At 53.2% G+C, this 25,875-nt stretch overlaps 1 protein-coding gene and 2 long non-coding RNA genes across 7 annotated transcripts in view; 2 read left to right on the forward strand and 1 right to left on the reverse strand.

Annotated features, from left to right (window-relative positions):
- The window catches only part of TTC7B (tetratricopeptide repeat domain 7B), a 259,212-nt gene extending 244,121 nt beyond the window's left edge, over positions 1-15,091 (reverse strand). Inside the window, exon 1 of one of the 5 annotated variants that reach the window (XM_072745564.1) lies at positions 14,875-15,091. In XM_072745564.1, the coding sequence (XP_072601665.1) occupies positions 14,875-14,995 (121 nt within the window). In that variant the 5' untranslated portion in view covers positions 14,996-15,091. The remainder of the gene's footprint in view (positions 1-14,874) is intronic. The other 4 variants (XM_072745562.1, XM_072745563.1, XM_072745565.1 and 1 more) reach the window with 4 other exon arrangements.
- A 533-nt stretch (positions 15,092-15,624) lies between these two features.
- On the forward strand, positions 15,625-16,679 carry LOC140597347 (uncharacterized). Its single transcript, XR_011999203.1, has 3 exons — positions 15,625-15,728; positions 16,326-16,477; positions 16,577-16,679. It is a non-coding gene; the product is annotated as an uncharacterized lncRNA (long non-coding RNA).
- Positions 16,680-17,590: 911 nt separating this feature from the next.
- Positions 17,591-24,778, forward strand: LOC112907363 (uncharacterized). Its single transcript, XR_003232757.2, has 3 exons — positions 17,591-17,882; positions 17,982-18,177; positions 24,665-24,778. It is a non-coding gene; the product is annotated as an uncharacterized lncRNA (long non-coding RNA).
- The last annotated feature ends 1,097 nt before the right edge of the window (positions 24,779-25,875 follow it).

Here is a 25,875-nt window from a genome sequence, read left to right on the forward strand (position 1 = left end):
GTGCGGTATGTTACCACTGTATATAAAAACAAAAAGTAACAACACACTTTCTTATAAATCTATAGATATGCTGAATGTTTCCAAAAGGACCCCCAGGAAAGTCTTAAGAGTGGCTATGTCTCTGGAAAGGAGCAAGAGGACACAGAGATGACGCAGGTTCCAGAAGTTTCTACTCTCTCTCATATTATTTGATCTTTATTGCATTTGACCTGCACAAAACATTAACTAGTTAATTTAAAAGGAAAAGAAGAGGCCCGTGTTGGAGTATGCTCTGAGTCTGGAACGCCTGTCTGCTGCCCCCGTGGGGGGTTTACCCAGCCTGGCCCATCATCTCAGAACCAGGTGGAGGAGGTCTGAGTCTGCGGTTATCACTGAGTGCTCGTCACCTGCTCTCCTTGGCCTCCCATGTGCACCCTCTCCAGGCCCCTGAATCCTTCCTAGACTGTGGCACTCTGACTCACCTGAGGGTGTCTGGACAGGTTGTGCCTCCCTCCCTTCTCCTGCCAAAATCCAGGCATTGTGTGAGATGCCCTCCAGGGTCACCTTGGAAAAGCTTTCCCCGCTCCCCCGGCCTGAGACCCCACGCTCCTTGCAGCACTGTGCGCGAATGCACACCTCAGTCAGCAATTATTTAGCACCTGCCAGCACCCAGCACGCACAGCAGTGAAGGAGACAGAGGGGTCTCTGCCCTTGTGCTGCTTATGTTCCAGAAGGGGAGACAGACCATAAAAAAAGCCAGTGGTTAAGAGATGAGCAGAGAGCTTAAACAGGGTGACGTGACAGTGAGTAACCGGGTGACTACTTGAGACCAGGAGGGCAGATCAGGGGCAGAGTCTCCGAGGAGTCTGAGTTTGAGACAGAGTCAGCCACACAAAGCGCTGGCAGGGAGAGCACTCCTGCGGCCCACAGAAGGGCCTCGGGGCCGAAACACAGCTGGCATGTTCCAGGAGCAGCCAGGGGGCCAAGCGGCTGGAGCGGTGGCGATGGATACGGGCAGGGCGGTCGGAGGGGGAGGGCAGCCATGAACATGCCCAGACACTGTGGTCAGCATTGTGGCTTTCCTTCTAGGCGCACCTGGAAGCCTCTGCAGGGGGCAGGGAGCATGCCAACAGTGGGTGAAGGGACCAGGTTTGGGCTTTGTGAAGACCCCTCCGTCTGCTACGTGGAGAATGCACTTGGGGTGGGAGCAGCCGAGCGATGGCAGGGTTGGAAGGTCACTCTGGGAGTCCAGCGGAGGAGTGACGACCCTGGGACAAGGGGGCAGAGGTGAGAAATAGTGTAGAAGGGGAGAGGCAGATAGAGGGAGGACACAATCCTCAGATAAGATAAACAAGACTCACTAACGGCTTGACCCCAGAGGTGACTGTCACCTTACCTGGCAGCAGGGACTTTGCAGGTGGGATGAAGTTACAGAGATTGAGATGGGATTATCTTGGATTACATGGGTGGGCACATGGGGGCCTTAGGAGAGGGAAGTAGGTGGATCAGAGAAGGAGGAGGAGGTATGGTGACAGAAGCAGGTCCACTCACAGAGGAAGCTAGGCTCCTGGCTCTAAGGATGGAGGGGGGCCGAGGACCAAGCCACCCGGGCAGTGTGGGGGCCGGGAAAGACAGGGCACCGGTTCTTCCCTAGAGCCTCCAGGAGGAAGACAGCCCCGTGGACACCGAGCCGAATGAGGCCCATTCCCACTTTCTGACCTCCGGAGCTGCCAGAGAACAAGTCGGCATTATTCTAAGCCTGTCCACATGTATTAATTAGTTACAGCGGCGATAGGAAACTAATGCAGGAGGGGTGGGGAGTGGAGAGGGACCAAAGAGAAATTCTTTCATTTCAGTTCTGGGCCTGCACACTAGGCGGAAATAGGGGTACCCTCTTGCCATCTACTGAGGTGAATAGGAATAAAAACCGAGAGTTCTGTTCTGACTTAAATACCCTTTGATACCCACGTAGAGAAATCAAGTCAGTGGATGGAGGCTGGCATCAAAGCTGGAGGAGAGCAAGTGGATGGATCCAGTGAAAAGAACCCAGGACCGTGTTTGTTACAGAAACAGATTAGAAGTTTCCGGAAGGAGGGAGTGGCCAAGAGGGATAAAGGCGACTGGAATAAGGAGGAAGATAAGAACACAAACATGACCATTAGATTTGGCAACAGGGAGGCCACATCACAGGGTGACCTTGACATGGGAAGGATCAGGGTGTGTGGGGGTACAAGCTCAAAGGAGCAGGCTGCGGAGACAATGGTTCTTTGAAGAGGCTTCGCTGAGACAGCGCAGGGAGGTGGGCAGTAAGGAGAGAGACATGGGTTTAGGGAAGGTTTTTACAGGGGAGCCCAGGGTATCTGTGAGTCCTCCAGGGAATGACCAGGAAACTGACAGAGACAGAGAATTGATCCAGAAGAGATGAGAAAGTCCCAAGGAGGTGTGAACAGAGGGGTTCTGAGGCCTTGGAAGGAACTGGAGCCTCCACATAGTGACAGGAGGGGAAACAGGATGACTTGTTGGTAGGAAACAAGGGGCTTTCCTAACTGCTTCTTTGTCCTCAGTAAAGTAGGAGGCCAGCCCGTGAGCTAGGAGGGACAGGATGGCATCCAGATAAAAGGCCTACAAAGGGAAGAATATGTGAGAGCAGGGATACGAACAAACCGAACAGACCGGATGCATGACAGGGCCTCTGAGGTCACCGACCATCAAGTGCAAAGGACCGGCAAGGTTGAGGCCTTCCTCCCGCTACACACAACTACTCAGCAGCACGCAGGGGCAGGTCATGGTCAAGCAGCAGGGTGCAGAAGAGGTTCAGGTCACCCCGCCCCTTGAAACCCTCCAGGGGCTCCCCTCTCATCCAAAGTGAAAGCCCAAATCCTGTACCTTTTCACCTTGGCTCTGACCTCCACCCTGTCACTCTCACATTCATGCTCCATTTCCAGGATTTAGCACGTGGTGGGTGTTCTGTAAATATTTCTTTTTCTTTTTAATTTTAAGGGTTTTTTTAATAATTTTAAGTTTTTATTTAAATTCTAGTTAGTTAACACATAAGGTAAACTTGGTTTCAGGTGTAGAATTTAGTGATTCGTCACTTACATCTAACACCTAGTGCTCATCATAAGTGCCCTCCTTAATGCCCATCACCCATCTAGCCCATCCCCTACCCACAACCCTCCAGCACCCTCCCTTTGTTCTCTATCATGAAGAGTCTCTTATGGCTTGCCTCTCTCTGTTTTCATCTTACTTTATTTTTCCTTCCCTTCCCCTATGTTCATCTGTTTTGTTTCTTCAATCCCACATATGAGTGAAATCATATGGTATTTGTCTTTCTGTGACTGACTTATTTTGCTGAGCATAATAATCTCTAGTTCCATCCACACCATTGCAAATGGCAAGATTTCATTCTTTTTGATGTTAGAGTAATGTTCCATTGTATATAGACCACATCTTCTTTATCCATTCATCAGTTGATGGACATCTGGGCTCTTTCCATAATTTAGCTATTGTTGATGCTGCTGCTATAAACACCAGGGTGCATATGCTCCTTCAAATCAGTATTTTTGTATCCTTTTGTAAATACCAAGTAGTGCCCACCCCAACGCTCATAGCAGCAATGTCCACAGTAGCCAAACTGTGAAAAGACCCGAGATGTCCATTGACAGATGAGTGGATAACGATGTGGTATGTATATATATATGTGCAGTGGAATATTCCTCAGCCATCAGAAAGGATGAATACTTATCATCTGCATTGATGTGGATGGAACTGAAGGGTATTACACTGAGCAAAATAAGTCAATCAGAGAAAGACAATTATCGTATGGCTTCCCTCATATTTGGAATATAAGAAACAGCACAGAGGATCATAGGGAAAGGGAGGAAAAACTGAATGGGAAGTCATCAGAGAAGGAGACAAACCATGAAAAACTCTTAACTCTAGGAAACACACTGAGGGTCGCTGGAGGGGAGGAGGTGGGGGAGGGGAACGGGGTCCTTGAGTGATGGGCATTAAGGAGGGCACGTGATGTGATGAGCACTGGATGTTATACACAACTGATGAATTATTGAACACTACATCTGAAACTAATGATGTATTATATGTAGGCTAATTGAATTTAAGTAAAAAAAATGTTTCTGAAATGAGTGAATCAATCAATAGGTCTCCCTTTCATGGACAGGACCTAATCAAGTATCTCAGTCTCTGGAGACTCAGCTCCCCCACCCACCCACCCAGAGTGCCTGGCACAGAGCTGGGACATGACTGCTGACCAAGACCCAGGCCTTCCCATTTCTACCTCAGGGCTCCCGTTGTTCCCCGGCCAGTATCTTTACTTAAATTATGACCCAGTTCAAAGGACCTGCTATTTGGACCTTGACTGAAAGGCAATGATGCCATAAGTCAAAACTAAAGAGCTCAAAGAAGTTGGCAGAAATGATACTCTGGGAAAATCTTGGTAGCTGGAGTCCAGGCTTCATGCCAAAGCCTCCTCCCCATGTTCACACACAATGCAGATGCTGGAAGGACAGGATGAAAGAGTAAAATGTGGGAACAGAAGACAATACTTCCACCGTGCTGGCTGAATAGACAAGTATACTGGAATGACACGTACACATGCACGTGTACACACACACACTTCCCCTAGAAAACCTAGTTTAATAAGAGCAAAGGTAACTTGAAAGTCATCTTAGAGTTGGTTTGGCCTGTCCCCAGGGCTCTGCAGGGCAGGAAATGACTCTAACAGGGCAGGGGGATGTTATCAGGCCAGCCCAGAAGGCTTGGAAATGGCTCTCTCAGGAAGCCGGCTCCATACAGACAAGTGAAATGCACACCCACAACAAGTCAGCAAGCATCTTTTGAAGATTCAAAGCCCTAAGCCACTCCCTGCCCTCAAAGAGTATGGTCTATAGAGAGCCAGGGACCACCGAGTCCCGGCATGGTGGGGTGGAAAGACCATCAGGCCCACTCAGAAGACTGTCAAAGCTAAGTGTGGTCTGAGCTAGGCCTCAGGAATTTCTCCAAGTGAGGTAGGACTTCCCCAAGTGAATAGTCCAGGCGGAAGGGAGACGCCACAACTGGTGTGTGGGGTCGGGCAGAGGCAGGAAGGAGGCTACCACAGACCATGCAGCAGCTGTAGAAGACTTGAGGGACCCACGTTCCCAGGCCTCTAGGCCCAAGACTCAGTGGAGAGCTGCCTCCCTTGGCCTGGCAGGGGCCAGAGAAAGGAAAGGCATTTATTGCAGGTTCCTGGCAATATCACCTCATCAACCCAACACTCCTTACTTGAAAATAAAAAACTGCTTCTTGTTAGGCCTCAAATCTTCCAGGGCCAGAGAAGGAGCCCAGGGGCTGCACCAGTCCATAGGTGAGGAGTTTGGAGGGGCAGAGAAAGGCCAGGGAGAGACGAGGAACCCTCCCTGGGAAGGGCCACTCAGCTAGCATTGACCCTCCAGGTGCACAAGGGACACAGGAAGAGAAGGTCACCGACATCCAGGTGCACAAGGGACAGGCACCTGGTACGTGCTTGGTAGGTGTTTAATGAGCAAACGAATCCAAGGTAAGCCCTCAAGGGCAACAGCCAAGTTGTTCCCTGAACAACTGAGTACCTACTGTGTGTCAGAGGTGTTACTGGTGCTGGAGACAGAGCAACGTACAAAATAGCAAACAAGCCCTGCCCTCGTGGGGCCGGCAGCCCAGGGTCACATTCACTGTTGTGTCCCAAGTACACGTTCCAGCGCCCCCACATCCTAACCCACTCACTAGAGTGCAGAATGAATGGCCACCAGGCGAGGCCTGGGGACTCTGTCTGGCTGAGGCCCTAGGTCTGCTCTGACTAGTGCGGGACCCTGCCATCGGCTTTGGGCCTCGGTGACAATTCCAAACCACAGAAGCTGCTTCCAACCCCCACTGCACAGCTCTGCGATCATCGCTGTTTCTGTTACCCTGCCTGCCTCTTCCGCCTGTAAAGGGCCGAGGATCTGGACCTTTCTACCCTTCTTCTACACAGAGTACTCCTGATTCAGGCAGACTGCTTCAGATGATTGCTGGGGCCTGAACTAACTGCATTATCTCTTTTGCTTCTCAAAACAAAGTCTGAGCTAAAGAGTGAGGCTTGGGGAAGCTGAGTAACTCACCCAAGGCCAGAAAAGCAGTAAGTGCCAGAATTGGGATCTAATCCCAGATCTAATGGGACAAAGCCCACTGCTTTCTCCTGCACCAGGTTCCTTTCCTCTTTGGGAAAATACCTCCAACTGCCCAAAAAGGTAAACTACAGTCGTGCTTGCCCAGGGCTGAGGGGCTTCCCCAGGCACAGGACTTCCAGTGCTTAAAACCAAGCAAGTCTCAGGCCAACTGAGACAAGGTGGTCACCCGAAAGCCACAGCTCTGCCCAAGATCCCCCTCCTGGCTCTCTGCCAGGCTTTACTCACTAAGCGTACCCTGCCCTCAGTCCCCCAGTAACCAGCCGCACCCTGAAGCCTTGTAAGTAATGCTGTAATTGTTCTCAAGCCACAGGGTGATACCCTCTCCCACCATTTGGACAATCGTGTCTAAAATCTGGTCCTGGAACTTCATGTGTTACAACCACCTATACTAATTACCTATCCTGCTTCCTGGGACACCTGGCTCATGATCCTGGGGTCCTGGGACTGAGTCCCACATCAGGCTCCCTGTTCAGTGGAGAGTCTGCTTCTCTCTCTCCCTCTGCTGCTCCCCCTGCTTATGCATACACTCTCTCTCAAATAAATAAATAAATAAATCCTTAAAAAAACAAACAACAAAAACCAATCCTGCTTCCTGAACCCCAACCCCACTAAGAAGCAGGACTGAAGCAGGACTTGGGCCCAGCCAGGGAATCTGAGTTGCTAACCAGCCCCCAGGTGCTCAGCTGCCCAGAGACTGTGTGACTGTTCTGAGCTGTTAGCTTCTGTGGCTGGTGACCCACTCAGTCTATCTGTTCTAGTGCAGGCCCCATACATAGGACGTACTCATTAAATGCTAAAGATTACGGTTGAGGGCATAGCTTCAGACCTGCCTTCACAATTCACCTAATGCTCTATTTTAAAATGCAGATTTCCAGCCCCCAACTCAGACCAGGGAAATCACCTCCCGACAGGAGGGATCTGGGAACCTATAACATCCAGGTTCCCTTAGCTCAGTGCCACTCAGAGCGGGTCCACGGACCAGCAGCACTGGCATCACACAGGAGCTTTGCTAAGCCTGCAGGAGCCTCAGGCCCTGCCCCAGACCTGCTGCATCAGAGCCACTGGGAATGTGGCCCAACAAGCCAACTTGGTGATTCTTTGATCCAACAAATTTAGAAAACCATTTGTTGGTATAAAGAATAATGAAACTAGAGTTAGAAGTGGGTTAAAATTCAGCTCAATGAACATCTCCAAACCTCAGTCTACTTATCCCTGAATAAGAATTATCACCCTCGACCTCGTTCCACATGTGGTTGTTGTAATGATTAACTGGAATCCACGTAAAAGTTCAGGCCCACACATGGCACACAGCAAAAGTTCAAGCAATGCTTGAACAATGTTTTAACACCTGTGTAGCCGGAAAAACTAAGGTGTCAAGAGAATCAAGTGAGGTGCACAAGGTCACTGTGAGGGTGAATGCATGGAGATTCTGACTCCAGCTCCGGCAGGCCTCCGAAGGGACCAAAAGCCATCTGTTCTGCCTCGCTCTGGCACTTGCACCTCCACCACACTCGGTGAGCACGGGCAGACAGATGGGGGCTGGAGCCACACTGTTAGGTTTCCTGTGGCTTGCCGCTGCCCTTTATGTCTTTATGTGGTACCCATCTGCCAAACTCCACTCGTTCTTGTCCTGGTAGCTGACGAGGATGGTTTTGAGAGATCTCAGAAAACCTCTTCCCTTTTCTTGGCTTCTCAAATGGGAAACACTGGCTTTCCAGAAAGGCCTGCAACCCTCTACCACCTGCCAAGCATGAGGGCGCCCAGAGGGTCAGGAGTCTACCGCAGCGAGGTGAGTGTGAAGCAGGAGCGAAGGCCGTGCCCGCCGGATGCCCGTGCCCGCCGGATGCGCGTGCCCGCCGGATGCCCGGAGCAGGGCTGGCGGGGCAGGGGCGCCGGAGGGAACGCCTTCAGCAGCAGGGAACCACCGAACATCCCACTCGGTGGCTTCAACGGGAAGGCGGTCGTCATCCCACATAAACGAAGTCCAGACAAGAGCCCCTCCGGGCGTGGGGCCACATCCTTCTTGCGGAAGGACCCTCGCGGCCACCAGGCAGCAGCAGCGCCCACCCTCAGAAGCGCCCGCCCCAAGCCCCGCGGGAACAGCCCACTCCCGTCACCTGGAAAGCAGGGACGCCACCCGGAAGCAGGAGGAAAACTTTGCCAAAAGCCCCTCCCACAGCAACGTCCCTGACGTCTCATTGGCTAGAACTAAGTCACATGCTTATGCCTCGACCAATCACAGGCAGGGGGTGGCCCCACCCAGGCCCGGGCCCGCCCACAGGGAAGCACGTGGCACGGGGCGGGGCTGGTAACCACACGTGCCCACGTGGGACAAAAGTGGGGCTCGGTCAGGGAGGAGGAAAGGAGCTGCGGGGAGAATGCCGGGGAGAACGCCGGACTGACGAGGGGCGGTGCGGGGGCGGGGGGGGGGGGGGGCGGTTCTGACTGGCCCCCAGTCGCTGCCAGCCCCAGGGGGGAACAGCCCGGCCGGGCCAGAGGCCTGCCTTGGCCTCCGAGGACACCGTAGGGGCCTCGGCAGGGCTCTGGAAGGCCACGGGGGGGGGGAAGGGGCACAGCCCCCAACTGGAGGAACTGGAGACAGCGACGATGACCCTCCCCCAGCTTACTCGGCGCGGGCACCGCGGTTTGTCTCCCGTTCGCACATTCGGGCCTTATCACAGCCCTACACGTTTGTCACTGTCATTACAGGTCCATAATCCCTTATCCATAATTTCCCAAATCTAGAACTCTCTAAAAACCAAAAGCTGGTTTTGTTTTTGTTGACTTGTTGGGCAACAAAAGCTATTTATAATCTATCCTCTTGCGAGGACTGTTTGCATGTTTTAATGCAGAAATAGTGACGCGTTTCATGATGAAGTGCTGTCCCTGGACCCGCTGCGAGTGTCACGTACTGGCCAGTATATGTACCATGTTCTGGAAAATTCTGCACTCTGAAACACAGCTGGCACCAGGAGTTTCAGAAGAGGGGTTCTTTACACACGAGCTTCCCAAGGTGAAGTACCTCTCTTAGGAAGCACCAGCAACTCACTTGGAGCAACTGAACTCAAGGCCAGAGCTCTGACCCACCTCACTTGCTTCTGCCGCTTGCCAGCTGGTGGCTTTAAGGAAGACGCCTCTATGAGCCTGTTTTTTCATCTGAAAAATGGGGAGCTTCAGACTAGAGCAGTGGCTTTCAAATGTGTTTTTAAAAGCCAATTAGCTCCTCAATCAAAGGAAAACTTAGGAAAAGTTATCACTGCTCCAGTGAGTGAGGCCTGCCCACCCAGCCGCCAGGCCCCTAAAGCACGTTCCCAGAAGGGTTCCTCAACAAGACAGTTTGAAAACTGCTATCCAGTGTGATTTCTCCAGACCCATCTGTTTCTAACACTGTATGGTTGTTTTGTCTGAGGCAAACATCCTTTTCTGTGACAGAAGGACAGCTGGGAGGAACTTGAACCAGACCTTGACAGACAGGTAGGCTTCTGGCCTGCAGAGGGGCCTTCAGAGCAAACAGCATGAGCGCAGGTGGAAAGACAATGAGCAAGGTGAGTGAGGGGGTCCAAGAGGCCAAACCAGCCAGTGGGGGCAGGGTGGGAGCGGGGCACAAGGGAAGCCCAGGTAATGGGAAGACACACTGGAAAGGCTGGCTTACCAAGCAGATCAACGCCAGGAATCCTCAAAACCTAGAATCCCTCTAAGCAGGAGGCCAGGGGAAAGCTGAGCAGTCCTGGTCCCCCTGTATGGAGCCACATGGTCATGGTTCTCCTGTCCTGACTACAGTGACCATGAGCCCCAGTGCTTAGCTCCAGAGCTATCAATATGTTATTGTCAAATAAGGGAATCTTTGAAAATCCAAAAGTCAGGACATATGGTCGGCCACAAAGGTGTGTCCTTCAGAAGACAACAAAACAGAGTATCTGAAAGCAGGACAGCTGCCCTGGGAAGGCTAGGACAGAGTGTCAGCAAGGTCTCACTAGTGTCCCTCCCTACTGTCCAGGGACAGTCTGACTCCCAGGAGTCTGCAGTACCCTGGGAACATCCAAGCAACAGTGCCTCTTTCCCACTCCCCAGCAGGCTCTCAGGTAAACCTCAGCCTTCTTTCCAAAGAAGCCCCAGGACCGCCAGGAAAGCCTCCAGAGGCCTGAGACCAGGGGGCTCAGGAAGTCAGGAAAGCCTCCAGAGGGGATGCCACCAGGAGGAAGGCACCAAGGCCACTGGGAATACCGGCCAGTGGCAAATGCAAAAACTTCACTCCCACTCAGTGGTCTCCATACATTCTGTAACCAAACTTTGCCCCAGAAATATTCTTTGTTTCAGACACCATTTCCCTACCTGTCCATCACCAAGAGGTAATTAAAATGTCTCAAAATCACACCCAGTCAGAACTGTGATGATCCCTTAAAGGAGAAGCTCAGTTAGGTGAGCTTACCTACAAAGACTGACAGGGAAATGAAGGAGAAGCAGACGCTGCCTCAGAAAGGGAGTGGCTGTCTGTTGGGGCTGGCACAAGCTCCAAAATGCCTGTTTCTGTTACTGAAAATCATGGGAGTCTCGACCAGGTGTGTCATTTCAGGGCTCTCACTCTTCCCAGCCAGGTGATATCCAGGACGTGGCCTGCCTCGTCCAGGGTTACACTGAGCCAGCCGGAGGGAGTAAATGCCAGCATTTTGCATGTAGCATATATCGACCCATTTCTTCCTTACAGCCACCCTAACGGAGGACGATTATTAACCTGATCACAGCAATGAAGAACACAGGCTCTGAGAGGCTAAGTGACCGGCTCAGGGTCACCTAGCCAGCGGCGGGTAGAGTCTGGATTAAAGCCCAGGTGCCAAGCCACTGCATTTTGTCACACAGTAGTGAACCTCGCCTTTGGGAGGCTAAAAGGTGACATTCTGGGGAGAGAGGGCAGCCGGGACTGCCCTCCTAGGGCCAGGACTGACCTGTGAGCCAACAGGGAGCTGATGTGCTTTTCTCGATCTCTACCCCCAGCCCAGGCCAGGGCACCTCAGAATCCCCTGTCCCACAGATCCCCTGGATACCTGGTGAAGATGCAGGTCTGGGGTGGGGCCGAGAGTCTGCCTTCCTCACATGCTCCCATGTGATGGCCAAGCTGCTGCTTCGCTGACCACACCTCAGGCAGAAGCAAGACTTGAGTCGAATTTTCTCCCACCCCACACCGCGCCCTTCTTACCTTGCGTGATCACTGTCTTGCTGGAACTCACAGGGGCCTGGCATGTAGCTGCCACAGATTTTGTTGGGGTTGTTTTGTTCTTGCTTTTTGACATGGATGATTAAGATGGTACCCATAGTGGAGTATGAGGCAGAAAATGGATTTCCCGGGTCTGTTTTCAGCTTGGCATTTGCCCTTTTCTTCCTTATCCACCTCTCGGCCAAACTGTCTAAACTAATTTATCTCAAAGGAGTCAGGCTGGAGCTGTGCGCTCTCAAAGTGTCCACTATTTCAAGCCCTTACTGGGAGGGGTTGCCATGCTCCCATCCCAGAAGCAGCAAATGCTGAGGAGTAGGGATGCCTCTGTAAGCAAGAGCATGGAAAACCGAAGGACTCGGCTTAAAGAGGGCTCCCACCTCAAAGAAAAGCCAAAGCCTTAACCATGACCTCCAAGGCCGCATGTGATCTGGCCCCACCATCCCTCTGCCCTGATCAGCCCTCTGCCCTTGATGTCCCCTCCACAGCCTCTGGTCCTCTCTTAAATGCCACCTTCCCGGTAAGGTCCTCCCTGGCCACCAATTAAACTAGTAACCTCTGTGCCTCCCACCCCCACCCCACTCCCAAAGCACTGCTGCCTCTTCCCCTCTTGACTCCCCTCTAATACCACTTATCACCATCTGGCATCCTATAAATTTTACTTAGTGATTTTGATTTATGTCTCCCTGCCCCTTCCCCACTGTAATGTGGACTTCATAAAGGCAGAGACATTTGTCATTTTTGTCCGTTCTGTTCACTGGTACATCCCCAGTGCCTACAACAGCGCCTAGCACGTAGCAAGTACTCAATATTTGTGGAATGAATGAATGAAGGGTCTGGTCTGCATGCTAACGGGTCAGACTTTGTGACTAGACCTGGGAGTCATCAGTTCCTGTGGTTCTCTTAACTGCCCTGAAAACTCAGTCTTTCCCTCCTGCATTCTAAGATGAGGAGACTGAAACTCTAAGTGGTTAGTTAAGCGATTTGGCCAAAGACACAGAGTTAGGCTCAGGCACCGGGTCTGCCAGCTTCCAAAGACTGTGTTCTTTTCTGCCTGTGGCTGCCTTCAAACTGTCTTCCTGTGACAAACATGACATTAACTCGCTTTCCTTATTGTAAGCAGCAAATGCTTTTGCTTAAGGACTTTGCCAGATCTGCCCAGAACGTGAAGTCCAGTGCATGCAAAAGGGTCTAGGGGGAGCTCATGCCCTCCAAGCCAGGAGGAAGTCCCACCAGTAGCCTAAAGAAGCCTCCATTGGCCAAAGGAAGGAGAAGACTCTCCTTTAAAAAGTTCTCTAAACCCCAAAGAAGAGCCACAATAATTCTGGTTGTGTTTCATCTTTTTCTCCACTTTATTTTGTTTTGTTATGTTCCTAAGCAATCTCTTTGACCTTTTCAAGTCTGGGTGACCTTTTGCCTTCAATGACTGCTACAAGTCATATGGATTCTAGAGCAGAAATCTATCTCTCATGAACTTCCCCAAACCAAACCTGCACACGGGCCCATGGGCCACAGTGCCCTGCACGACCCACTCCCCCACAAGCCCCACAATGACTCAGGCCCAGACCCCAGGGACCAGGCCCTGGGAAGGAAGCCAAGCCTTGTGGGGCTGTGAAAGTAAGATGCACCTATGCCACCAAAGTCCATTTACCCTCTTATTCCAAAGACCACCATAGTGAGTCGCCCCTCCTCCCCTACTCATCACTCTGCATCACATTACCTCATCTGTTGTCTTCAAAGCACTTCTTACCATCTGAAGCTATCCCGTTTATTGATTTCCGTATTTGCCATTGCCTGTCTCCTCAGAAAGGTCCAGTTCGGGAGGCTAGGAGTATGGTCAGTGTTATTCACCTCTGTTCTATTCCTGGCACAGGTGGGCATGCAAATACCAGTTGACTGGTTGAGTAAATAAAGCAGAAAACAAGTGGGTTTGGAAGGAAAGAACCAAGGGGCTCACAAATGGATCCACTTAACCCTAACATCAACCTGTCCTGAAGGTATTTTATGCCTGCACAGCTGGGAAGTGGACCCAAGACTGTCCAATTCCAAGAGGAAATGAGAAAATGCTGCCGGTAAGAAGAGGAGAAGCAAGAGGACAAGCTGGTGAGCCTTACAGGAAGGCCAAGGTCAAGCTGCCATTGGGGCCCATGGCCCTGAATGCCATTTTCCTGGAATATTGACTTAGAGAGGACTCAATATTTTCCATGGAGTTGAGCCCAGGTAGGTCTATGCTTCCTCCATGCCCCTAGGGCAGTCATGGCACCTGCATCCACGCAGGAAACCTCTGCCTGAAGCAAGGGACCACAGTTGAGAGTGTGCAAAACCAAGTTCTTCTTTCAAGGCACTAGTACCGTTAAAAGACACGATCATAAACCGCCCTCGAAGAAGACACTTGACATCCGTCTCCATTCCTGGGTAGTTTGAGGTTAGAAGGTCATAAATAGTGCCATGTCCTCTCTCAGAGCACCGTCTTTCATTCATTCATTCTTTCATTCATTTGTTCAGCCAACATTTGCTCACCCAGCCCCGGGCTGCCAGAGATGGAATGACACAAAACCTCTGCCCTCTCACCAGTCCATCGGTGCCCGCAGTTTTGGCGGGCACTAAAAGACCAGCAAATATTAACTGATACTTGCTTCCAAAACAAATAAGGCCACGTGGAGCTGCGCACTGAATGGGATTTGGGATGCAATTTCGATTCGATTGGGTACAAGAACCAATTCAGTCAATGGGACCTTGATTAACTCCAAGCACCAGACTCCTACTCAGGGGCTCTCTCGGACCCCCTTCCTCCTCTGGGCACCAGGCCCCTAGCCCACCCAGTCCCATGCTTTGGCCACATTCCCACCCTGGTCCACAGTATTCTCCCTCAGTCTCTTCTGACTCTATTTCCCCTGCCTTCCCAAACCCCACCTCCCTAGGTCCACAGCTTCGACATCCTACTCGCTGAACCCCAGGACACACGTCTCACCTGCCTTCCACCACCACCCCCTACACACGCCCCAGGTCTGGGCTTCCGCCTGGAGCCCCCTGAACGTCATGTGTTTACAAACCCTATTTCCCAGGGGTCTGCGCTCGACCCCCGCCCCCCGCCCCCCGCCCCCCACCCCGGGAGCGCAGAGGGCACGCACACCCCGTGATCTGCTGCACACTTGCCGGCCTGCCGGGGGCAGGGCCCCCCCCACCGCCTCCAACTTCCTAGGACCGAAGGCCCCCGGGCTCGGCGGGGCGCGGGCCGGGCAGCCGGGCCCTGGAGCCCCCCCGAACTCCGCGCGCGGGGCCCGGGCCGCTGGACGCCCCGACCGCGTGACGCCCGGGACCCCGCGCCGCCCAGGCCCGGCCCCGGCCCCGGCCCCGGCCCCGGCCCGCGCACCTCCCCGGCCGCGCCCCGCGCCCCGCGCCCCGGCCGCGACCCCGCGGAGCCCCGGAGCCGCGGAGCCCGGGAGCCCGGCCCGGCCGAGAGCGCGGCGCGGCGGCGCCTACCGTTGGCGATGAGCTTGGCCGACAGCTGCTTGACGAGCTCGGGGATCCGCTCCCACTGGCACTCGGAGCGGCAGCGCTCGATCTCCGTCTCCAGCCGCGAGCCCGCCTTCCTGGTCGCCATCGCGGCCCGGCCCGGCCGCCCGCCCGCCCGCAGGCCCCGCAGGCCCCGCAGGCCCCGCAGGCCCCGCCGCCGCCGCCCGGGCGCCCCCGCCGCCGCCTCCCGCTGCCGCCGCGGGCGCGGGCTCCGGCTCCCGGCTCCGCGGCGTAACGGGAGCGCCGGCTGGGGAAGGGGCGGGGAGGCGGGCGGCGGCGGCGGCGGCGGGCGGCGGGGCCCCGGGCGCCGCGAGGAGCGGCCCCTGCCGGCCAGGGCCGGAGCGGCAGGCGGGGGGGAGGGGCGGGGCGCGCAGGGCGGGGGAGGGGGAGAAACCGCGAGGCGCGCTGGCCTGTGGCCTAACGGGGCAAGGTCACCCACGGGACTAGCAGGCCTGGGGCCCGGCGAGGCGGGTTGAGCGGAGGCCCCCTGCGCCTGGCCCGCCATCGCCATCTAGGGTTTCAGGTAGATCCCCGGGGCCCCCAGCAGGCCCCCCTGCGCCCCAGGCAGCCCTAACCCCGCCCCTGCCCAGAGGAGGCAGCGGGGAGTCAGCCCACTGCACCTGCCCAGGGGCTCCTTGAGTATCTGTTGAGTTGCCTGAGCCTGGCAAGGACTGCCACCAGCTGAGATGCCTGCCACCCCCCACTCCGGGCCTCTGAGGAGGCGGCCCCGTCACCTGGGGGGTTGCCTTGCCTGGGCTCTGCAGACTGAGAGCTGGGACAGGTGTCCAAGGTGTGCAAGCTCTCGGTTATTGGATGACTAGGTAGGGATCGTCCCTACCTGCTGGGGACTTTTAGGCGCTGGGAGCTGGGAGGGAATATGGCACAACGAAACAGGCCAAAGGCCTGCCTTGGTAGAGCTTTCATTCCAGCCAGGGGAAAAAATAAGCAAAATAAAGTGGTAAGTTAGAAAGTCAAGGTAAGGTGGAAGAAACAGAGCAGGGCCAAGTGAGGAGAATAAAGAGTTGGGGGCCAGGGATTGTGGAGCATGTTGCAGTTTTCAAAGGGCGTTAGGAACTGCCTCACGGGAGTGACATTTGATCAAGAGTCAAAAAGGGTGAGAGAGAGCCTGGGGAGGACATCTCTGGGGGAAGACAGTTCTTGGCAGAGAGAACAGCAGTGCAAAGGCCCTGGGGTAAGAGCATATTCGGTGTGTTGGAGACACACCAAAGAGACCAGTGTGCCTGGAGTGCAGGGGGAGAGGCAAGGTGAAGTAGGAGGCGCCCAGAGGTGGGAGGAGGAGTTTCGGTTCTTGGTGGGCCTTGAGGGCCTTTATTAATACCCTGGCTTTTCCTCTGGGGAAATGGGAGGTCCCTGAGAATTTATAAGAAAAGGGTGTGACCTTTTGACCTGTATTTTAGGAATTTCACCGTGGCTGCTGTGCTGAGAATACTGCCGGAAGGTGAGGAAAGAGCTGGCGGTGGAGACCCCCCAGATGATAGCTGTGGCTGGGGTGAGGGTGCTGGATTCTGGACCCTGCATTTGAGGATGGCGCTGACACTCTGGACCGGGGGTGAGGAAGCGCTGTCCTTGTCAGAATCGCCCCTTCCGGGTGCCTCACTGCTGCTCTCCAGGAGCTTCACTCAGGTTCCTGCGTCTCTCATCTCCTCAGCAGCCCCGGTGGACGGCGGCGCGCCCCGCGGAAGCTGAAACGAGCCATTGGACGTGAGCAGGGAAGGTCCGGAGGAACTTGTGCCGTGACCTGCATACCCTTCGGGCACCCCTGAGGACCCATGTCAAAGGTTGACCTGAGGGTCTCAGATGCTGGGACAGCCCCAGGAAAGGGACCCTTGGGTGTCTGGTGCTTTGGGTTCCACCAAGAGGGAATAGGGAGACCCGGAGGAGGCCTCTCAACAGCGGACACTGCTCCTCCGTCTCGGGCCCTCACATTGTCCTCTCAGCTCGAGCTCGGAGAACTGTCTCTGCAACGTTTGCCTGCAATGTTCCCTCCCCTCTGGTCCAGGAGGGACATTGGTGTGTGGTCTGTGAGATGCAGGCCCAGGAGCCTTGCTCCACGGCTGACAGATCCTGTGTGACCCCCCGGCGGGGCCACCTCCCTCTGCAACGGGGCTTCTAACCACCAGCTCTGCAGTGAGGAGCGTGCAGGCCCGCCTCCGCTGCCACGCTGGCCAGCAGCCACCCCTGCTCGGCAGGTGCTTCGTGGCCCGCGGCATTGAGCCCCTCCATCCCTAAGGTGCCCGCAGCTGGAGGGGGAACACCTACCCCGGTGCAGCCGGCTGAGAGTTCAACGGGAAGATGCAAGTAAAGCACCTGGAGGGGTAGAGGCCCACGATGCGAGGGCCAAAGCGCGAGCCCTCGTTCTGCGTCCCTGGCCCCCTCGCACCCACAGTGTAGGAGCGAGAACAAAAGAGTGAATGGGAGCATCCGGGTGGCTCAGTGGTTGAGCATCTGCCTTTGGCCTAGGGCGTGATGCCGGGGTCCTTGGATCGAGTCCCACATCGGGCTCCCTGCATGAAGCCTACTTCTCCCTCTGCCGGTGTCTCTGTCTCTCTCTCTCTGTGTCTCTCATGAATAAATAACTAAAATCTTAAAAAAAAAAAAAAATGAATGAATGAGGCTGGAGATCTTCAGGGTCTGGAATCAGCCTGTTTTCCTTTAGGATTCCACGGAACAGTAAGTATTTGTGACTGTGTCTGCAGGCCACCCTGGAAGCAGTGGACACCCAACAGAGTACTCAAGACCATGTGCTTGAGCCCTGTGGCTGCTGGGGTACAGGAGGCAGGAGCAGAAGCTACCAGACATTGTCAGCCTGACCTGCCGAGAGGAAGAACCTTCTGGGTCTTCACTGTGCAGAGCCCCAGAGATGGGCCCAATGAGGTCTGGACTCAGTCCCACCCCTCGCAACTGCCATCACAACCCTGGAGACATACAAGAGATGGCCTGTGGAGAAGTTCCAGGTATGTCTACCTGCTGGTGGCTCTCAGGGAAATTCAGGAGTAGCGAGTTGTTCGTGATAATAATAGTAATTAAGCCAACATCTTTTTTTTTTTTTCCAGGCACTGGTATTTCAGGTTTGACAAGGATGTGAAAAAATCACAGCCCGTAGGCCAAACCCAGCCCTGAGGCCTGGTGATGCCCAGAGGGAAAGAAGCTGAGTGGAAGATGGCTCAGGAAGTATGACTCCTGGCTAATCCCTAGAGCAAATCAGGCTTGCCACAAGCAGTGGGGACAGGCCAAAGGCTCTGAGCAAAGGTCAGTGCAAATGACTCTGTGGTCTGGAAACCTCCCAATCCCCCCCCCCGCCAAAAGCCTGGGTCCCCTTTAAGACTAGAATAGGACATGAGGTGAGTAGCAGTAGCAGGGGGAGAGAGTGCTTGAGAGAGGTGTGGGCTGGGGTGGGGTGGGGCGGGCAAAACTCCAGGAGGAGGAGGAGAAGGCAAGAGGAAGGGCAGGGTCCGGTGGCCTCAGTCTGGAAGGCTCTTCCCTAGATATTCATGTGGTCCTCCTCCCTCCCTCTTGGCCTCTGGCCCAGGTAACCTCTGTCCTCAACCACCTGATCCAGACCTGTCCCCTGCCTTTCCCTATCCTTCTGCTCGGCCATGGTTGTTTCCTCCTTTCTTCTTGATTTCTAGGTAGTCACTCGGTGTTCATTGTCAGTCTCCCCTCACTCAAACATAAGCTCCATGAGGGCAGAGGGGTTTGTGGGCTTTTATTCCCTGCTGTATCCCCAGCACTATGTATGGTGCCTGGCACATAGCCGGTGCTCCACAGATGTTTGCTGAATGTGAGAATGAGTGGAAGGAAGGTGGTGGGGCTGGGCTGGATGGGGTACCCAAGGCCTGGGCATCCCAGAGGACAGGCCCAGGGGAAGTGAGAATCAGGTTGCTAAAGCAGGCAGGTCAGATTTCTGGGGGAGACGGAAATCCGGAAGAAGATGGCCTCGGTGTGCTGCACAGTCGCTTCTAACCTTTGACCTCACCTTGCGGGGCAGCAGCCCTGTCTTCTGGCTGCTGGTACCCCTGGGAGGATTGAGCTATAAGCAGCCACCCTGTAGGCAGGTGGGCCCTATAGCCGTGCCCCTAAGCAACCGGCAAAGCATGCCAGAGCCTGCAGGCCTGGGGCTTGAGCGATGACAGCTGCCGCGCCTTTCGATGGTTTATAATTATGAAATATTTAATATGTACAAAACACATGATTGGGGCACCTATTTAATAAAATAACAAAATGAATACCAGGGCCCCAACAGACCCTCCCCGTGTTAACCAGCATCTTGCTGTTTGTGTTCATTTTACCCTCGTTGTTGTTTCTTAAGCGGCTTTCCGCTGCCCCTTGTCCTGTGAATGTCATCTGTAACCCATTGTGTGATGCTGTCTGCTTTCCTGCTCTGCAAAGACGGTGTCCTGTTGTGTTACTTGCTTCTTTGCTCATCGTGATCTTGGGTCTGGCCTTGGTGAAGGCTGTGATTGCATCCTGATCTCTGGTGTGTAATGCTCTTGGGGGTGGTGGTGCTGGTAACACCCCCGCTGGCCTCCCTCCATGTATCGTACCTCAGCACCCTTTTATGAACAGGCTGCTGTTTAGAAGCTGCATCAGTGCTGTTGTTAGGAGCAGGGTTTCCGAAGATGACTCAAGAAGGCTCTATGCCCCTCTCCCTTGATGTACCCGAGGGGGCCTCCTGAGTTTCTTCCCAAAGGTCATCTGCTGCTGCCTGGAGTCAGGGTTCCCACCACCAGTGGAACCCTCCTGCGCAGCCCCACTCCAGGCACTGAAGCTGGTGTGTGTGGTTTACCACCTGTTGCCGTTTGACGGGGCTAGCCAGATGGCCAGGGAGAGGAGGCTGGCCGGCCGCTCCAGGAGGGCCCGGGTATGGCATGAGCTGCATGTAGAACCATGTTCCTAGGATGCCCTTCAGCTTTGCCAAGTCCAGAAATATGTAGATGCTTCAGGAGCTTGCCCCACTGACTCCTGCTAATGAAGCTCACCACAGACCATTGTTGACACCCCATGGCAACTTTCATTTATGATGGAAGCCATTCCCCCAGTGTCCTATCCCTGGAGACCTGTTCCCAGTGTTAGAATGCATGCAAAGCTGAGACTATTAAGAGGTTGTTTGGTGAGTGTGGTTCTGGAACCAGAGAAGAGAAAATCTTTAAAAGGTTAAAAATTCAGGCCCTGGAAAGGCTCTGAGGACTGTCTTGTTCCCATTCTTGAGCCTGCCTCTCCAAGGCTGAGAATATCCACATGTCCCAGATCTGTGTCCTGTGCCCAGTTCTGGAAGAAGCTAACCAGTTCTGAGAATTTCCAGCGCCCGTCTCCATCCATGACGACCTTGCAAAGACTTTGGACACCATAGTAACCACCAACCAAATTTGGTTTTGGTTTAAGCTTGTGTGATAGGAATTCCTTATCTTCATGAGTGTTTTTTTCACAGTCAGAGTTCTGGGGACACTTTCCTGTTACCTTGTATACCACCTGTCCAACCTTTTCCCGGAAAGGCAAAGAGTAAGCTTAGGATAAAACGCCCACCTGCACATATGAATGAACAGCAACACAAAGATCAGAAACTCCATGGATATAGGCGAGAACACTGTCCCTGTCACCTAGTCAAGAGTGTACCTGGAATGACGTGTAAGCTTCCTGGCAGACCATGCACAAAAGTACATACGTGGGGTGGTTTAATTTGAAAAGTTGTTGGTTCACACATCTGGAGCTTTAGGGAGCCAATAGGGAACTAGGTGAGCACAAAGGGTCTGGTTGTTCCTACACAGCTAACAGTGGTGACATTTTCATTTCAAACACTTTACTAGCTAATTCTCATTCTGTGTGAAAGAGCCTCAAAAACACGGAATCTACTTTTGTAAGGAATTGTGACTGATCTTTCCCTGGACAAGGCCACTAGCGTGCAGAGTTTCCACAGTTTAATTCAACAAGCATTGATTAAGCATCTGTTGTGTGCCACTGTTAGGTTCTGAGGACACAAAATTGTATAAAATGTGATGCCATCCCTCAAGGAACTTACAGTCCAACTGGGGAAAAGGAGAAAGTCAGGGATAGCTCTGTCGTTGGACTCAGGAGCACCAAGGCCTGAGGGAACCCTCAGGAAGTCTTCCTGCTGGCGGTAACCCCTGAGCCAAGCCTGGAAAAGTGATTTCGGCTCTGGTCTGCTTGCCAAAGTGGCGAATGTGTGACACCGAAGTTGGAGTTAGGAGCCCTGGATCTGATTTCCATCCCTGTAATTGATCTGCTCTGTGACCTTGTGAAAGTCCTCTTTCCTCTCTGGACGTCAGTTAATTCCCAGGTTAAATGTGGGAGGGAGGAAGATCACTAGCGTTCCACAGTATGATGGGGCTTGAGAAAGTCTCCACTGGGAAGGAAGACGAAACTCGTTGGAATACATGATTAAAATAAGTGGGAAATAAGGGTGCTGTGCCAGGTACTTCGGAAAGGATGAAAACACCAGCTACGCCCCAGGAACACAGCAGCGAAAAGCCAGCGCGGAAAACCAATGCCTTGGCAGGTCTGAAGGAACGCTCAGGTCTTTCTCAGGAAGCAGAAGTTTTCTTCTGCAAAGCTCACAGACCAGGTTAGGGACCCGAGGGGTCTGCGCTCCAGGGGGCGGGGCCCGCGGGGACGCCCCGCGCTCTAAGGGGAGGGGTGGGTCCGGCGCGCGCGGCGGCAGCCAATGAGAGAGTCTCCCGATGAGGTCATGGCGTTCCTCGGCGCCCCATTGGCGGACCGGCCCCCACGCCCCGCGGGGCCTGGGCGCTGACCTCCCGACCGGACCCCGGGCGGGTCGGGCGCGCCCCGAGCTTTCTCCCAGTATTTAAGGGTGCTGAGCAGCGAACCACGCCAGGAGTGGGTCCCCGTCTCCTCCTGCAGGGAGAAATGAAAATGCCCAGAAAAAAAGAGCTCTTATGAGAAAACCCTCATCTTCTCCGGTGGCAGTGGAAGGTTGGTTTTTGTGCTGTTGCAATCCAAACACACTGATTAACGAGCCATTTTAACCATTTAAGGACACTGAGCAAACTTCCAATGGCTGGCCACCTTTTTATTTCCCTGTGGTGACACTCAAGGCTGGAACAAAGACATTTCTGTTTTGAAACATTTTAAAACCGTGATTCTCAAACCCATTTCTGATGTTTTGAAACATTTTAAAACCGTGATTCTCAGGTGTACAGACGGATCCAGAATGGGCTTGCATCTGCCAGGCCCTACCCCTGGCTCCAGTCCTGCTGGCTCTGAAACAGGCAGGTTGAAGAAGCTGGCAGGGCCAGGGAGCTGGACCCCGCTTTGGGAACCAAAGCACCGAAAGCATCCTCAGAACTTGTTAGAAATGCCCATTTTGAGGCTGTGCAGCCATCTTCTTTTTGCCAAACCCTCCAGGTAGCTCTGGTGCACACTTATGTGTGAGAACTGATCTAAATCAGCTCCTCCTGAACTTTGAGACTGCTTCAGAGCAGCGTGGATTCTGCACTCTCAGAATCAGGTCGGGGAGAGGGTCCCCTAGTCCAGTCCCATCTTGGGGAGGTAACTTTGGGGTGCTTTTCCCATTCTCACCATGGAACTCCTGGAGCCCGGCTCGGTTCCTGGCATCTGCCATGGTTTAGGCTATGGTGATTGGACCAACGATGCATATGTGACCGGTGCTTTCCTAGAAAATGATTGAGACAGTCCCTGCTAGTGAGTCGACTAAGGGTGAACTTGGTACCCAAGGGCAATCCTGTTCTGCCATGTGGCCGGGGCAGCAGAGGAAACCAGTCTGCAGAAGGAACAGTGAAGCAGACACATAAGGCCCCAAGAGGGGAGGTGGGAAAGAATCTACGCCAAGACACCCTCCAGGCCCTGCACTGCCAGGCCCTGCCTCCCTCTGGGACTTAATGCAGGCCACCAGCTCTGGCTGATGGAGCTCCGGGCACATTAGTCTACAAGCCCAAGCATTCCATCAGAGGTTTGGTGCACGTTGTTCCCTCTGGCTGGAACTCTTACCCCTATCTCTCCCATGTTGCCTCATTCCCAACAATCAGGAATGTTCTTAAATGACACCTCCTCAGGGAGTGATGCTCTATACGGGCCCCTCCTGCAGCCACACTCTATCACATCAGCCAGCTTTCTCATGTCTTCATCGCATGTGACATCTTTCACGCGCTCACAGGTGCTTACCAGGTCACCATAAATGTCTTGACAGCAGAGATCCCGGGGCTTTGTTCATCACCAGATCCCAGGGCCTTAAAGTGGCCTGGCATGTAGAGGGGTAGATCAGTCAATGTTAGTTGAAAAGATCACTTTCCCAACCTTCCTGAGGTCAGCTGCTTCCAGCCCTCAGGTGGCAGGAGTCCCCCCAGCCTATGTTCTCTGATCACAGGAATCCATGTGGATTCCTGATGTTTGCCACCCAAGGACTCCAGAGGGGTTCACCCTTGCTTTGCAGAAAGAAAATTGAGACCTAAGTGACTTGCCCAGCATTATGTGGCCAGTCAGTGGGACAGCAAGGACAAGAGAACTAAGCTCTCAGGCCACTTCTCTGTCCCCAGAGTACTCCCCCCACTTTCATGATCTTGGGTCACTCCCCACAGCAAAGCAGTCGGGTCAACCTCAGGCCTTTTGCCTCCTCGCATAAGCTTTTAATAAATCAGTTTCATTTTCAAAATACTGCTCCGGATAGTGGTCAGCAGAAGGATGCTGTCGGCACTGTCCATCACAGGAAGTTATTTTCTGATGAACTATAGTGGGATGGATGGTTTGAAACTCCCTGTTGCTGCAAGAGCATGACAGATGTCACATTGATCCTCACTCCACCCAGATTTCTCTTTTGAGGATGTATATTTCTGGGTATTTATCCAAAGAAAACAAAAATACTAATTTGAAAAGATGTCTGCATCCCCATGTTCATTACAGAATTATTTACAGGAGCCAAGAAATGGAATCAGCCTAAGTGTCCACAGACAGCTGTCTAGATAAAGAAGATATGGTATATGTATATAATGGAATATTATTCAGCCATAAAAAAGAGAATGAAGTCTTGCCATATGCCATAGCATAGATGGACTTTGGTGGTATTATGCCCAGTGAAGTAAGTCAGACAGGGATAGACAAGTACTGTACGATTGCCTCTTAAATGCAGCATCTAAATTGAAACAAAATTTTAAAAATGAGCTCACAGGTACAAAGAACAGATTGGTGATTGTCAGAAGCTGGGGGTGGGTGGGGGGATGAGCAAAATGAGTGAAGGGGGTCAAAAAACACAAATATCCAGTTATAAATAAAGTTATAAAACAAAGACATGGGATGTAATGTACAGCATGGTGACTATAATTAATAATACCGTATTGCATATTTGATATTTGTCAAGAGAGTAAATCTTTAAGGTTCTCATCATAAGGGATCCCTAGGTGGTGCAGCGGTTTAGTGCCTGCCTTTGGCCCAGGGCGCGATCCTGGAGACCCGGGATTGAATCCCACGTCGGGCTCCCAGTGCATGGAGCCTGCTTCTTCCTCTGCCTATGTCTCTGCCTCTCTCTCTCTCTCTCTCTCTCTGTGACTATCATAAATAAATAAAAATTTAAAAAAAAAAGGTTCTCATCATAAGAAATTTGCAACCGTGTGGTGGTGGATATTAGCTAGACTAATTATGCTCACTTCACAACAGGTACAAATATACCTGAAACTATATAACTTTATATATTTAAATATCTGTTTTTAAAAATTGAAATTTTTTTAATTAAAAAAAACATGTGTTGCAGCCTCCGGTTTACTGCAGTCCAGGGAAGCAGAGCCTTTGGTCCAGAGGAAACAGTTGTAACTGCTTGTGCAGAACACCTTTCTAAGGAGCTAACCAGGTGACGGCACCTTGCACTTGACCTAGGACCTCAGCAGATATGTGTTGAGTAGCCGTGATGGCCTGAGTGGCAGTTGTCCAGCTCAGAGATCATGCTGGCTTGGGAAGGCCAGGAGCAGGAAGAGTGCAGTTGGATGCCCTCACGGCAGGTATTTATCCAGCGATAAATGGTCATCTGTCATCCTTTGTGACCTTTATCTCCTTCCTCCATCTGGGGAATCCCTCACCTGATGAGGGAGAGTCATCCTCCCCCCAGAGAGGTTGGGCATGTTGGGCACTCACCATGCCCGACTCCTGTGTGGCCACAGCGAGGGTGGGTAACCTGGGCCCCGATGGGCAGATACCTCGGCCTGTGGCAGCCTCATCCCAGTCCAGCCAAGGTTGTTGTGGCAGCTGTGCCCCCCCGCGTCTGCGCCCAGCAGTGGCGGCCGTGCTCTCTCCTCTCCAGACCAGTCCTGAGGAGGATTTCCAGCCTCCAACCAGGGCTGCCCAGCTTCTGTCCTGGTCACTGTCATCCCAGAGATTGTGAGCCATCTGGGATTAATTCTGTTGCTGTCTAAAGCAGCCAGAGTTGATTTCTGTAGAGAGCAGGACTGAGGGAGGAGGCTTCCAGAAGGGGGTGGGGGCAGGTGCTGGAGGAGCAAGAAGAGGGCGAGGGAGCCCAGGCAGAGGAAGTGGCATTTGGGCAGGGAGAGGTACCGCAGCACTGTTGTCCTTGACACCAAGTCACAGGTGATGAGGAGGGAAGTAAGTCACCTGGAGGCAGGCATGTCCTCCAGCGCCTCACGCGGGGTCCGGAGGGTCACAGGCTGGAGGGTTTTCCTGCAAGTCTGGCTGCTTTTCCTTTGCTGCTTTTTGAGCCTTTCCTTCAAGAACACTGATTGGGGCCCCCGGGGGGCTCAATGGTTGAGTGTCTGCCTACGGCTCAGGGCATGATCCCGGGGTCCTGGGATCCAGTCCCACATCGGGCTCCCCATGGGGAGCTTGCTTCTCCCTCTGTGTGTGTGTGTGTGTGATGAATAAATAAATACAATCTTAAAAAAAAAAAAAAAGAACATTGATTGGACTACCTCATCCTCATCGTGGGTGGCTTCTCGGGTTTGATGGGCAAGCCTC

The sequence above is a fragment of the Vulpes vulpes genome, unplaced genomic scaffold (assembly GCF_048418805.1).
Source record: "Vulpes vulpes isolate BD-2025 unplaced genomic scaffold, VulVul3 u000000644, whole genome shotgun sequence".
Classification (NCBI taxonomy): domain Eukaryota; kingdom Metazoa; phylum Chordata; class Mammalia; order Carnivora; family Canidae; genus Vulpes; species Vulpes vulpes.